Source organism: Perognathus longimembris, chromosome 17, assembly GCF_023159225.1.
Source record: "Perognathus longimembris pacificus isolate PPM17 chromosome 17, ASM2315922v1, whole genome shotgun sequence".
Classification (NCBI taxonomy): Eukaryota; Metazoa; Chordata; class Mammalia; order Rodentia; family Heteromyidae; genus Perognathus; species Perognathus longimembris.
In genome coordinates, this window is record NC_063177.1 from 6842658 (window position 1) to 6855855 (window position 13198).

Sequence of the window (13198 nt, forward strand, 5' to 3'; positions counted from 1 at the left end):
TTGTGGGGCGGAGAAAGGAAGGGATGGGAGCAGTTGGAGGGGTGGGGTGGCGGAGAGATCGCGTTCCTGCTGTTCTGCGCAAGCGTCAGGGAGCGACCAGAAGGGGGCGTGAGAGAGTGGAAGGGAATGTGGAAGCCCTGATGCGCTGGCGAGCGCGAGCTGGGTAGCCAGCCTTGGCGCCTGCGCCTTGGAACCTTGGGCTCCGCGCGCGACGGGCGGGTGCCCGGTGCGCCTGCGCAGTAGGCGGCGGCACGGGGAGGTGGAGGCCGTGGAGGGGCAGCGGCAGCGGCAGCAGCGGGTCCCGGGACTGAGGCAGCAGCGGGGGCGCCGGCGGGCGGAAGCTGAGGTGACGAAGGCGGCGGCGGCGGCGGCGGCGGCCGTTTCCCTCACGGTGGCGGAAACCAAGGCGGCGGCGGCGGACGGGGAGCGGCCCGGCCCCGGCCCCCTGCTCGTTGGCTGTGGCAGGGCCGCCGTGGGGCCGGCCAGGCTCCCGCCCCCCGCTGCTCCCCCTCCAGCTCCTCCTCCCGGGAGACGCCGGGGGCCCGGCCCGGCCCGCACTCAGAGCACCGCAGCAGCCGCCGCCGGGGGAGTCGGAGGCGGCGGCGGCGCCATGGGCGGCCTGGCCTCCGGGGGGGATGTGGAGCCGGGACTGCCCGTCGAGGTGCGCGGCTCCAACGGGGCCTTCTACAAGGTGAGGCGGCGCGCCGACCCGGGACGCCCGGCTTAGCCCCCTCCCCCAGCCCGAGCAGGAACAAGTGGGGCGGGATCGGGCTCTGCAGCTCGGTCCTGACCCTTAGAACCTCCGGCCCGCGTCCCCACCCGCAGCCCGCCCCGGGAGGCTGTGGGAGTTCACCTTCTAGTTCTTTTTTGCACCTGCTTTTCCCTCCAGCTCCGAGAGCACGAACATAAGGGCATTATTGTACCTGGATTGGCGCTCGCCGCCCCCAGGAGAAACCCCTTTTCCTGGTTACTTACTAATTGACTTTTCCTGTTTCTTACTGGAAGACATACCTTAGCCCTTAATCATATCTTCCCCACAGTCCGAGCACATGGAGAATTCTCTTTCTTCTCCCACATGACCCCCATGGGAAGACCCACTGGCCCGTATTAGAGCCTTTAATCTTCCTCCTCAGGGAGCCCTCTGCTTACTGGCTCTCTAAACACTCTTCCCCACTTTGATTTTATATTGTTTCCAGCCTAAGGAGAAAATGTGAAAATCCATTTATGACATTTTAGCCTCTTTACTTCAGGTTGTGTCAATCAAGTTGCCTCCCAGCAAGCCATGAAGTGGATCCTTTTCACTAGTCTGTGACCCCTACCACACCTTTTTCCCAAGGCCTTCTGGTCCACCATTCTTTTCTTACTGAGGGATGGATTTGTACTTCTTATCTAACTTTGACCTCTGAAATACATTTAGTTCATTCCAATAGTGGCTTTCTCTTGAGGAATGTAACCTTCAAGTTCAACATCTCTAAAAGGGAGTCTTCCTACAAATTTCCACTTGAAGACTTTGACCCATTCTCATTTCCAAATCTGACAGCATTTTTGGTAGGACAGGGGAACTTTTTTACATTTTTAAAGATTCTTTCTTATTTCAGCTTCTCATTTGCCCAAGATTTGGTTCCATAAAACTCCTTTTGCTACCACATACTTTATCTGCTCAGACTCCATTTTCTGGGACACTTTTTCCCATTTAGGCTAAGATATAGAGTTCTATCTTTCTTGCCTCCCAGGTTATCTTTGTGTGACAGGGAGAATTCTGTTTTGATTTTATGCTTGGAATTATCCTACTGCCTGATTGCTCTGACATTCTTTCATTTCATCCTAAGGAGCCTGAGGAGAAAGAAATCCTCACAGCATCACATGTGAGGAGAGCATCCTTTTGGTTCTCCTTAAGTGTTCTATCCTCACTATAGACATTTCTACTGTCTCATATCCTTGGGGACTACTTTTTCTTATATCTTCTTTTGTGGTTTGCTGCCTTAGGCTGGCACTGTACACTCAACCACAGCTCTACTTCTGGCTTTTTAGTTGTTAATTGGTAGTAATAGTCTCATACTTTCCTGCTTGAGCTGGCTTTGAATCATGATGTTCAGATCTCAGCCTCCTGAGTAGTTGGATTACAGGTATAAGCCACCAAATCCCATCTGTGTGTGTGCCAGTCCTAGGACTTGAACTCAGGACTTGGGTGCTGTCTTTGAGGGTTTTTTTTTTTGCCCAAGGCTAGTGCTCTACCACTTGAGCCATAGCTCTACTTACAGTTTTTTTTGTAGTTAATTCCAGATGAGTATCTCAGACCTTAGTGTCTGGGCTGGCATTGAGCTTCGATCCTTATTAGATCTCTGCCTCCTGGGTCGCTTAGGATTATAGGCTTGAGCAACCAGCACCTGGCACCCAGCTTTTTAATGTATTTTATATGGTTGCAAAGGGTCTTGTATTTGCCCTTAAGACTACATGGTTTCTGCCCCTACTTCAGTTGAGAAGCTTATTGGTTTTTACCCATTTAAATGCTGACCCATGTCTTCCCTCATCAGATTTCTTTATCCAGTGCCTATAGGTACACTTATCTACTTCATTATCCTCTCAAGTATTTTGTCTTTTTATTCTAATATTTTTGTATTCCCATGTAATTCTAGCATCCACCTTTTCTGTGTCTTACTGAAGAAAGCGCTCAGCTGATCTCTTGTCATTTTCCACATAACCCTTGGGACTTTTTCTTCTAGCTTGCTTCCATAACATTTTTGTTTTCTTTGGCAAAAAGTTGCTAATTCCTTTCTGGTTCTCATAGAACACATTTGCCTCTTATATCCTTTCTTCCAAACTTGCATAATTCTTGCGATGCCCTTTGACATGTTAGTCCTATTCCTCCCAGAGTCTTGTCATTCTGGATCCTTTTTACCTCAAAGTGTGCATTCTGAGGAAAGTAATTGTAAAGTCTTAGATTAAGACAAGATGTTCGTGGTTTGTTTTTTTTTCCTAAGAAGGTTGGGAGTCCGCACAGCTGGGAAAAATTGGTATCCAGTTCAAATTAACTATGAGGTGGGAGAGAAGGGACATGTGGACATGTTTCCTTTTCCATATCTGAATGTCTAACAGAAGGTCTCTCTGAATTTTTCCCTTTTTACCCTTTGTGGGTTATGGCAGTGATAGACTTGAGTGAATTGTGTGTAGGGGGAGGAGGGGCTACAGGATCACTTTAAGAGTTAAGTTTAGGGGGCTGGGAATATGGCCTAGTGGCAAGAGTGCTTGCCTCGTATACATGAGGCCCTGGGTTCAATTCCTCAGCACCACATATACGGAAAATGGCCAGAAGTGGCGCTGTGGCTCAAGTGGCAGAGTGCTAGCCTTGAGCAAAAAGAAGCCAGGGACAGTGCTCAGGCCCTGAGTTCAAGGCCCAGGACTGGCAAAAAAATAAAAAAGAGTTAAGTTTAGAGTTCAGCCAACAGCTCAGGTAATAAGAATTTTGTTTTCTGTCCCCTTCAGTATTTTCTGTTCCATGACTTGAGTTAAAAACATCAAATCTCTGACACTGGACTAATCTTTCTCCACCTTTCAGTGCCATGTAGAAATTTATCTAGTGGCAAGAAAGAAATTTATCTAGTCTGACCTTGCTACTGATTTAATATTCATGACTCAGCAAACTGGAATGGGTCAATGAGTGTTTTGGGGTTTTTTTGTTTGTTTGTTTTTTTATTTTTGTGCTGGTCCTGAGGCTTGAACTTAGGGTTTGGGCACTGTCCTTGAGCTTTTTTGCTCAATTCTTGCACTCTACCACTTGAGCTCTACTTCCAGCTTTAGTAAATTGGAAATCAGAGTCTCACAGACAAACTTTCCTTCCCTGGGCTGGCTTCAAACTGTGATCCTTAGATCTCAGACTCCTGAGTAGGTAGAATTACAGGCATAAGCCACCTGTGCCCACCTTCAAAGATTATTTACATTGTCTCTGGAACTAAAATTTGGAGATCCCTTTCTCTTCCAGAATTGAATCCTGTTTGTTTTTCTTGCAGGACAGGTATTTGATCTGGGACTGAAGTTATTTTATAAGTATCTCATCAAATTTTCTCATTCTCTTTGTTGTGTTTTGATTTGGATATTGGGTCTTGCTATGTAGCCCAGGTCAGCCTGGAACCTGCAGCCTATGTGGGCTTTGAACTCAAGATCCTCTTGCTTCAGTTAGGATTACTTTTGTAGTATATGCTACGATTACAGGCATGTACCACCATGCACAGATCAACCCTTTCCACCCCCCTCCCCCCTTTTTTTGAGACAAGGTCTCACTGTGTAGCTTGGCACTTATATTGTGTAGCTCAGGCTGGCCTTAAACTTGAGATCTTCCTGTCTTAGCCTCCTCCTGAATAGTAAAATTATAGGCAGGTGCCACTGGGTCTAGATCATTCTTGGTTTTGGTTTTGTGGTACTGGGGATCAACTCACGGTCTTAGGCAAGTGTACTACTGAGTTCAGCTCTAATTCTTGTATTAATGAATTGGGGTATTGTCTGTGTTAACATAGTTTGTTTTGTTTTGGGGGTGTTGATACTGGAGTTTGAATTCAAGGCCTCAAGCTTTTATTGGGCCTTTTCATTTTTGCCAGATTTGTCTGTCTGGGCTGGCTTTGAACCTTGATCTTTAAATCTCAGCCTTCTCCGCGAGAGAAAGAGAGAGAATGAATTAGCATGTGAGTCCTGGAGCTTGAATTCAGAGCCTAGGTGCTGTGCTTTTCCTTAGCTCTTTTGCTCAAGATTAGTGCTCTACGTTGAGGCACAGCTCCACTTCCAGCTTCTTTGGTAGTTACTTGGAGATAAGAGTCTCAGTGGACTTTCCTGCCCGAGCTGGCTTCTAACCAGGATCCTCAGACGTCAGCCTCCTGAGTAGCTGGGATTACAAGCATGAGGCGTCAGTGCCCAGCTGGCCAAGTTTTTCACCAGTTTTTTTCCTGCTTAGCTCCTAAAATCCCTCTCTGTCTTTTGAGAGCTCAGAGTAGAAGATAGGGTAAAGATGGGAACTGATTTTGTATCTTCAAATTTGATGAAATGGAAGTATCTAGAAACCTTTCCTTACACCAACATTGCTAGGCCTCAAGCTGAAGCCAGAATATGATATGGCTGTTGAATAATAATTTAGTGGTTATTCGCTAATAGTGATAATTTGATAATATTTGGTTATATTTGATAATTTAGTGGTTATTATTTGATAATAATTGTCTTGGTCTAGATGTCTAATAGATTTTACTCCTACCATCCCAGTGTGCATAGACTAAGCAGAGTTGGAGTTTAGTTTTATCACTAGTATTCTCCAAGGTGGGGGGGAATCTATTATTTGGAGTGAATGGGTAGAATTAAGGAGACAGGATTGGAATATGAAGTCAGGGAGAGAGCTTGTTTTGGAAAATAATTGAAGGAAAAATATTCTAGAGGTATAAGGATATTGTATTATACTGCAGTGTGATATAAGGGTAGATTCCATTCTGAGCTCTGCATTTCTGCCTTTGAAGTTAGTCGGTTGGAAAAACCAACTCTAGTATCATTAAATTGTGTATGTGTATATACATATATATGTGTGTGTACACACACACACACACACACACACACCCCCGCAATAGTAATACTACTATTCACTGGGGGTGGGGGTCAACCCCACTGACATGATAGAGGAGAAATGGATTAGTGCCATACATATATAGTCTTTATGAATGAGTATATCTAGTAGTGGGAAATGTCTTTGCAAGAGGCAAGCTCCAAAAAAGCTCAGGGACAGTGCCTAGGCCCTGAATTCAAGCCCCAGAACTGGTGCAAATAAGTAAATAAACAAATAAAAAAGAGGCAAGCTGGGGCTGGGAATATGGCCTAGTGGTAAAGTGCTCGCCTCATATACATGAAGCCCTGGGTTTGACTCCTCAGCACCACATATGTAGAAAAAGCCAGAAGTGGTGCTGTGGCTCAAGTGGTAGAGTACTAGCCTTGAGCAAAAAGAAGCCAGGGACAGTGCTCAGATCCTGAGTTCAAGCCCCAGGACTTGCAAAAAAAAGAGGCAAGCTCCAGACACTGGTGGCTCATGCCTCTAATCCTAGTTACTCAGGAGGTTGAGATCTGAGGATCTCAGTTTGAAGCCAGCCCCATGCAAGAAAGTTCATGAGACTCGTATTTCTCATTAACCACTAGAAAGCCAGTAATAGAACTTGAACAAAAAAGCTAATGGATGGTGGCCAGAAGCTGTATTCAAGCCCCAGTACCAATACATACACGCATATACACATATGTACACGCGCACACACACATATACACACACAGCAAGCATGTGATTCTCTTCTTGTTTGGTCCCTAACAGGTTTTGTTTTGTTTTTAAAGTTTTTATTGTAAAGGTGATGTACAGAGGGGTTACAGTTGTCACATCTTACCTCATTTTTCCCTCCTGACCTCCCTTGCTCCCAACAGGTTTTGTTGTTGTTGTTGTTTTGCCAGTCCTGGGGTTTGGACTCAGGACCTGAGCACTGTCCCTGGCTTCTTTTGCTCAAGGCTAGCACTCTACCACTTGAGCCACAGCGCCACTTCTGGCCTTTTCTATATATGTGGTGCTGAGGAATCGAACCCAGGGCTCCATGTATACAAGACAAGCACTCTTGCCACTAGGCCATATTCCCAGCCATCCCCAACTGGTTTATTTGTTTTGTTTTTGTTGTCAGTCCTGGGGCATGGACTCAGGGCCTGAGCACTGTCCCTGGCTTCTTTTTGCTCGAGGCAGCACTCTACCTCTTGAGCCACAGCACCACTCCCAGCTTTTTTTCTACATATGTGGTGCTGAGGAATTGAACCCAGTCTTCATGTATATGAGGAGAGCACTTTACCACTAGGCCATATTCCCAGCCCCCAACAGGTTTTAAGAATAAGACATTCCTGATTGCATTATACTGAGGCTTGGAGGTGGACATTTTAGAAAAATAATTTGATGAAGCTAACTGAAAAGACATTGAAATGTTCTTAGAAATCCAGATACCTCATAAAAAGGAGAAAAGAAGAAATAAAGAGAACATAGCTTAGTGTTAAAAATGATTAGTATGAATGAGGCTATGGGTTCAATCCCCAGTGTTGAGAAAATAAACAGATAAGAGAGAGGGATAAATGTTAGAGGTAGTGGGAGCCGGGAGGAAGCCACTTTAAAAGAATCTAGGAAAGAGCCTGATAGGGAAGAATGAGCCAAGTTAATAAATACCTCAGGTGACTTGTGTAGAACAAGTAAAAGTAGGTACTGATTCCTTGATGAAGTAGGGATAAACATTACTTTCTTTTTTATTTTGGCTTGAACTTGGGGCCTGGGCACTCTCTCTGAGTGCTTTGCTCAAGGCTGGCACTCTACCACCTGAACCACAGTGCCACTTTCAACTTTTATCTGTTTATGTGGAAATGTGGAACTGCGGAATTGAACCCAGGGCTTCATCCATGCTAGGCAAGCCCTCTGCCACTAAGCCACATTCCCAGTGTGGTGAAAAACATTTCTGAGGGAAGAGAATCAGAGGAAAAGCTGGGTGCCAGTGGCTCACGCCTGTAATCTTAGCTACTCAGGAGGCTGAGGATTGCAGTTCAAAGCCAGCCCTGGCAAGAAAGTTGGTGAGACTCTTTATCTTCAGTTAACCACCATAAAACCAGAAGTGTTGGTATGGCTCAAAGTGGTAGAGCACTAGCCTTGAGCTGAATGCTCAGGGATTAGGGACAGCACCCAGGCCCAGAGTTCAAGCCCCATGACTGAGCCGCCCCCCCCAAAAAAAAATCAGGAAAAATATAGGTAAGAAAGGAGCCAGTAAGAACTGCATATGCTATGGGCTCTAAGAACTTTATAATAAGGTTCTATCTCTGAAAAAGATTAAAATTGTCAGGATTAAAATTCAGGTTTCAATTTTCTCACCATAAGGAAAGAGCAATATGTTTATGATTGATCTGTTCTATGCGGTATAAGCTGTGCGGTCTCCAGGACATTTTTTGTCTTTGTCCCTCCTAAACTCAGCCATTGTTTTTAGTCACAAGGCCTAGGAATTGTTCCTATTAGTCTCTTGAAGCCCTTATTATTTTTTTTAATTTTGGGGATTGAACCCAGGACCCTGTGCATGCTAAGCATATACTGAGCCATGTGTGCTCCAGCTAAACCTCAAATCTTTATTTATTTATTTTTCTTTGAAACAGAGGCTTACTATGTAGTCCAGGCTGGTCTGTAACTATGTAGTTCAGAACTGGAGGACCTCTGCTTCTGCTTCTACTTCCTTGCCGCCACCTCCTGAACGCAGAGAGCTGTCTGCAAGATGACCAGCAAAACCTCTCTGTGTGTGTGTGTGTGTGTGTGTGTGTGTGTGTGTGTGTGTGTGTGTGTCTTTCTTTCTGTCTGTGTGTTGGTACTGGGTCTTGAACTGAAGGCCCGGGTGGGCACTGACCTTTAGTTTCTTTGCTCAAGTCTAGTGCTCTGTCACTTGAGCTACAGTTCCATTTCCTGCTTTTTTTTTTTTTTTTTTTTTTTTTTTTTTGCCAGTCCTGGGGCTTGAACTGGGCCTGAGCACTGTCCCTGGCTTCTTTTTGCTTGAGGCTAGCACTCTACCTCTTGAGCCACAGCACCACATCCAGCTTTTTCTGTTTATGTAGTGCTAAGGAATCAAACTCAGGGCTTTGTGCATGCAAGGCAAGCACTCTACCGCCAACCCACATTCCCAGCCCCTGCTTTTTTTCTTTTCTTTTTTTTTTTTTGGCCAGTCCTGGGCCTGAGCACTGTCCTAGCATGCCACTTGAGCCACAGCGCCCCTTCTGGCCGTTTTTATATATGTGGTGCTGGGGAATTGAACCCAGGGCTTCATGCATACAAGGCAAGCACTCTTGCCACTAGGCCATATCCCCAGCCCCGCCCCCCCCCCCCCCCCCCCGCTTTTATTTTGTACTAGGGATAGAACCCAGGATGTTGTACTTGCCAGGAGTCCCACTTCCTGCTTTTTGCTGGTTGATTGGAGTTAAGACTCTCACTGACTTTCCTGCCTGGGATCTCAGCCTTCTAAAAAGCTAGGAGTACAGTTGTAAACCACCTGCGCCGGGCTCTGCCTAATTTGTTTTCAGTTTGGTACCTGACACTTTTGCTCATTGGCTAGCACTCTATCAACCATGCCACGTCTCCACCCCCCTAATTTAAAAAAATAATTAATTAAATTTATGATCCCATGCTTGCTAGACAGGTGCTTGTTCTACTATGTGAGCCACACTTCTTTTTTAATTTTATTTTTTCAGTTTTCATATAAATAGATAGTCATAAAAAGAAAGGATACTTTTTTTTTTTTTTTTTTTGGTGGTGGTGCTGGGGTTTGCATTCAGCCTCATGCTTTTTTGCTCTATCCCTGATTAATACTCCAGACTTTTTTTTTTAAGTACCTTTACCTTTTTGCCCAGTCCAGCCCCATATTGTAATCTTGCTGCTTATGGCTCTCACACAGTTGGAATTACTGTCCTATACCTCCACTCCTGGCTTGAAACCTTGGGATTAAAACACCATGATATCTGACTGAGGGCATTGTTTTTCTTTTTGTCCCTCCCCCCCCTTTTTTTTTTTTGGTCATGGGGCTTGAGTGCTGTCCCTGAGCTCTTCAGCTCAAGGCTAGCGCTCTACCACTTAGAGCCACAGGGAAACTTCCTATTTTTGGGTGGTTAATTAGAGATAAGAGTCTCATGGCCTTTTCTGCTCAGGCTGGCTTTGAATCATCCTCAGATCTCAGCCTCCTAAGTAACAAGGATTACAGGAGTGAGCCACTAGCACTCAGCTTCTATTTTTCCGGTTTTTTGGTACAGGTACTGGGGGCTCAAACTTGGGTCCTTGAACTGCATTTCAGCATTTTGCTGGTTAATTTGAGATCGACTCTCCCATATTTTTGTCCCAGCTTTCCTGGAACTGAGATCTTCTGGGCTCAGTCTCAGTCCTGAATAGCTAAGATTATTGGCAGGAGTATTTTCAACAAATGGTACTGAAACAACTGTATAGCCACAATTTATTTTTAAAAGACCACCTGTGATCTGTACTGTTTGTATAGAAAATTCAACTAGAAATGGATCACAAGTTGGGATCAGGTGGTGCATGTGTGCACATACACACAATCACAGATATAAATGATAAACAAAAAAAGCTATGAAACTTCTAGAAGGAGATATAGGAGAACAACAGCCTTGGATTGGAGAGATTTATTAGACATAAAACCAACAGTCCAAATAAAAGTAGACTAATGAATTTGAACTTAAATTAGCAATCCCTGTGTGGGGGAAAAAAAAAAAAGAGAGAAGACAGGAGAATTGGGAATGCAGGTTTGCACACACAACTTGGGCATCATTTAGGATTAAAAAAAATAGATGGCCCATCTTTTTCATATGTCTATTACTCTTGCTGATCTCAAGATTGTGGTGTCCTATAGATCTTATTCTTTGAAATTCAACAATTTTCTAGCATTCAAAAATTTTATATCTTTGTTTGTTTTGTTTTGTTTTTTTGGCCAGTCCTGGGGCTTGGACTCAGGTCCTGACACTGTCCCTGGCTTCTTCTTGCTCAAGGCTAGCACTCTGCCACTTGAGCCACAGCGCCACTTCTGGCCATTTTCTGTATATGTGGTGCTGGGGAATCAAACCCAGGGCCTCATGTATACGAGGCAAGCACTCTTGCCACTAGGCCATATCCCCAGCCCCAAAATTTGATATCTTTTTAAATCCTCCTGTTTTTCTTTTGTAAACAGTATTTATAATGTTTTCAACTTTTCAGGATTATTTTCCAAGGATTCATTTGTTAGGGCACCAAGTCTGCTTAGGGTCTGTTGCTGGTTTGGGGAGCCTAGACCCTTGTCTTTTTTGGCAGATCCTGATGTCCTCTAGGTGTTCCAGGACATCTCACTGCCTCATGGGGGTATTCTTAGCTTTGCTGAATGTTGCTGGTATTTTAATTGAACTCTGGCAGGCTGCTCAGCACAACAGTAGACAAACAGAAGTCCCTGTAGGAATCAGAATAGACCACCAGTTTTCATGCTGTTCTGTTGCAGGTGGTACTTTCCCCTGTAATTAGTTCCCATTCCATAGTCTGAATTTTGCCACTTCTCTTTCCAGTATCATATCCACCCCCCCCCCTCTGTCTTTTAAGGTCTAAAACCAGGTCTCAAAAAACTCAGTACCTGTTGATTTTCACTCATTTACCAACTGAGTCATGTCTCTAACCCCTCTTTTATCTCAATGTTCTTATTACCCACCACCACAATACACCCTTACTGGCCCTGTCTTTATTTAGACTGCTTGGTTCCCCACCTAAAACTACTTTAAGGATTTCCAATATCTCTGTTCCTGATGGCTAAGATGGTGGTGAACTGTCATTTTATATTTTGTTTTTAACTTTCCTAAAATCCATTCTAGGGCTTTGTGAAGGATGTCCATGAAGACTCTGTCACCATCTTCTTTGAAAACAAGTAAGACCTTGGGAATAGAGAATCCAGCATTCTAGGTCCTAGAAGGAAAGTGAAGAGGGGGCGGCTGAGTCCTATGAGGCATGTAAAGGTGGGAGAGAACTGTGGGTTTGGGTGGGTAACTTTCCTCTCCTGGGAGATCAGAAGAAGAAAGGACAGATAATTTGGTGAGGGTGGGGGCATTTGGTAGATTCTAGCAAGATATGGAAGACACTAATATGTAGCAAGGGCTAAAGCCTAGACTCTTAATTACCAGGGAGTGTGGAAGTTGCCCCGCTGAACTCCTTCCTGAACAAATGAGCAATTACACGAATCTGAATAGCTTTCATGCCACTGTTTCTCTTACAGCTGGCAGAGTGAGAGACAGATTCCTTTTGGGGATGTCCGGCTACCACCTCCTACTGACTATAATAAGGAGATCGCAGAAGGAGATGAAGTGGAGGTAAGTGTTAGAAAGTTTGTTTATTCGTGTGCCAGTCCTGGGGCTTGAACTCCGGGCCTAAGTTTATCCTTTTAACTTCTTTTGCTCAAGGCCATCACTCTACCATTTCAAGCCACAGATCCCCTTTTGGCTTTTCATTAGTTAATCAAAGATAAGAGTCTCATGGATTTTCCTGCCTGGGCTGGCTTTGAACCTCAGTCCTCAGGTCTCAGCCTCCTAAGTAGGATTACAGGCATGAACCATTGGTGCTCAGCTTTGGGGTTTTTGTTTGTTTGTTTGTTTTTTGGCCAGTCCTGGGCTTGGACTCAGGGCCTGAGCACTGTCCCTGGCTTCTTTTTGCTCAAGGCTAGCACTCTGCCATTTGAGCCACAGAGCCACTTCTGGTCGTTTTCTATATATGTGGTGCTGGGGAATCGAATCCAGGGCTTCATGTATACGAGGCAAGCACTGTTGCCACTAGGCCATATTCCCAGCCCCAGCTTTGGGGTTTTTGAGACAGGGTTTTACTGTGTAGCCCAGGTTGGCCTAGAATATGAGATCCTCCTGCCTCTGCCACCATAACACTGGAATTACAGGCATGTGCCATCACACTTGGCTGGAAGTCAACCATCCTACACATCACTTTTTTTCTTAGTATCTTATGCTTTTTGGTTGATTTGTGCCTTTTTTCCCTCTCCCGAGTTACCACATAGCCATGTAGTGTGGAGAAGTAAAATGCACCAATTCATTAATTTTGTTGTTGTTGTTAGTAACTCCTAGTTTCCCTTATTATCGGTTTAAGAGTGGATTTAAGCTGGATGCTTAGATTGCAAACATTCCTGCAGTCTAGTTACTCATGAGGCTAGGATCTGAGGATCATTGTTCAAAACCAGCCCAGGCTTAAGAAAGGCAGTGAAACTGTTACCTCCAAAAACCACCAAAAAGCCTGAAATGGAGCTGTGGTTCAAGTGGTAGAGAGCTGACCTTGACTAAAAGAAGCTCAGTAACAGCATCCAGACCTTGAGTTTGAGCTCCAAGACAGACACCAAACAACAAAAAAGAATAGTCTTAGTGTATTTTATATTTTTAATTTTTATTTTGCTGGACCTGGGGCTTGACCTCTGGGCCTGGGCACTGTCTGAGCTTCTTTTTCTCAAGGCAAGTACTCTACCACTTGAGCCACAGTGCTACTTCTGACTTGAGTAGTTATTGGAGATAAAGAGTCTCACAGAATTTCCTGCCCAGCCTGAATTGAAACATGATCTTCAGATCTCAGCCTCCCTAGTAGCTAGGATTACAAGCATGAGCCACTGGCATCTGGCCTAAG

At 44.9% G+C, this 13198-nt stretch overlaps 1 protein-coding gene across 1 annotated transcript in view; it reads left to right on the top strand.

Moving 5' to 3' along the window:
- Positions 1-169: 169 nt before the first annotated feature.
- The window catches only part of Fxr2 (FMR1 autosomal homolog 2), a 27836-nt gene continuing 14807 nt past the window's right edge, over positions 170-13198 (top strand). The window contains exons 1-3 of the mRNA XM_048365290.1: positions 170-691; positions 11401-11453; positions 11799-11892. Of these exons, the coding sequence (XP_048221247.1) occupies positions 611-691; positions 11401-11453; positions 11799-11892 (228 nt within the window). The 5' untranslated portion in view covers positions 170-610. The remainder of the gene's footprint in view (positions 692-11400; positions 11454-11798; positions 11893-13198) is intronic.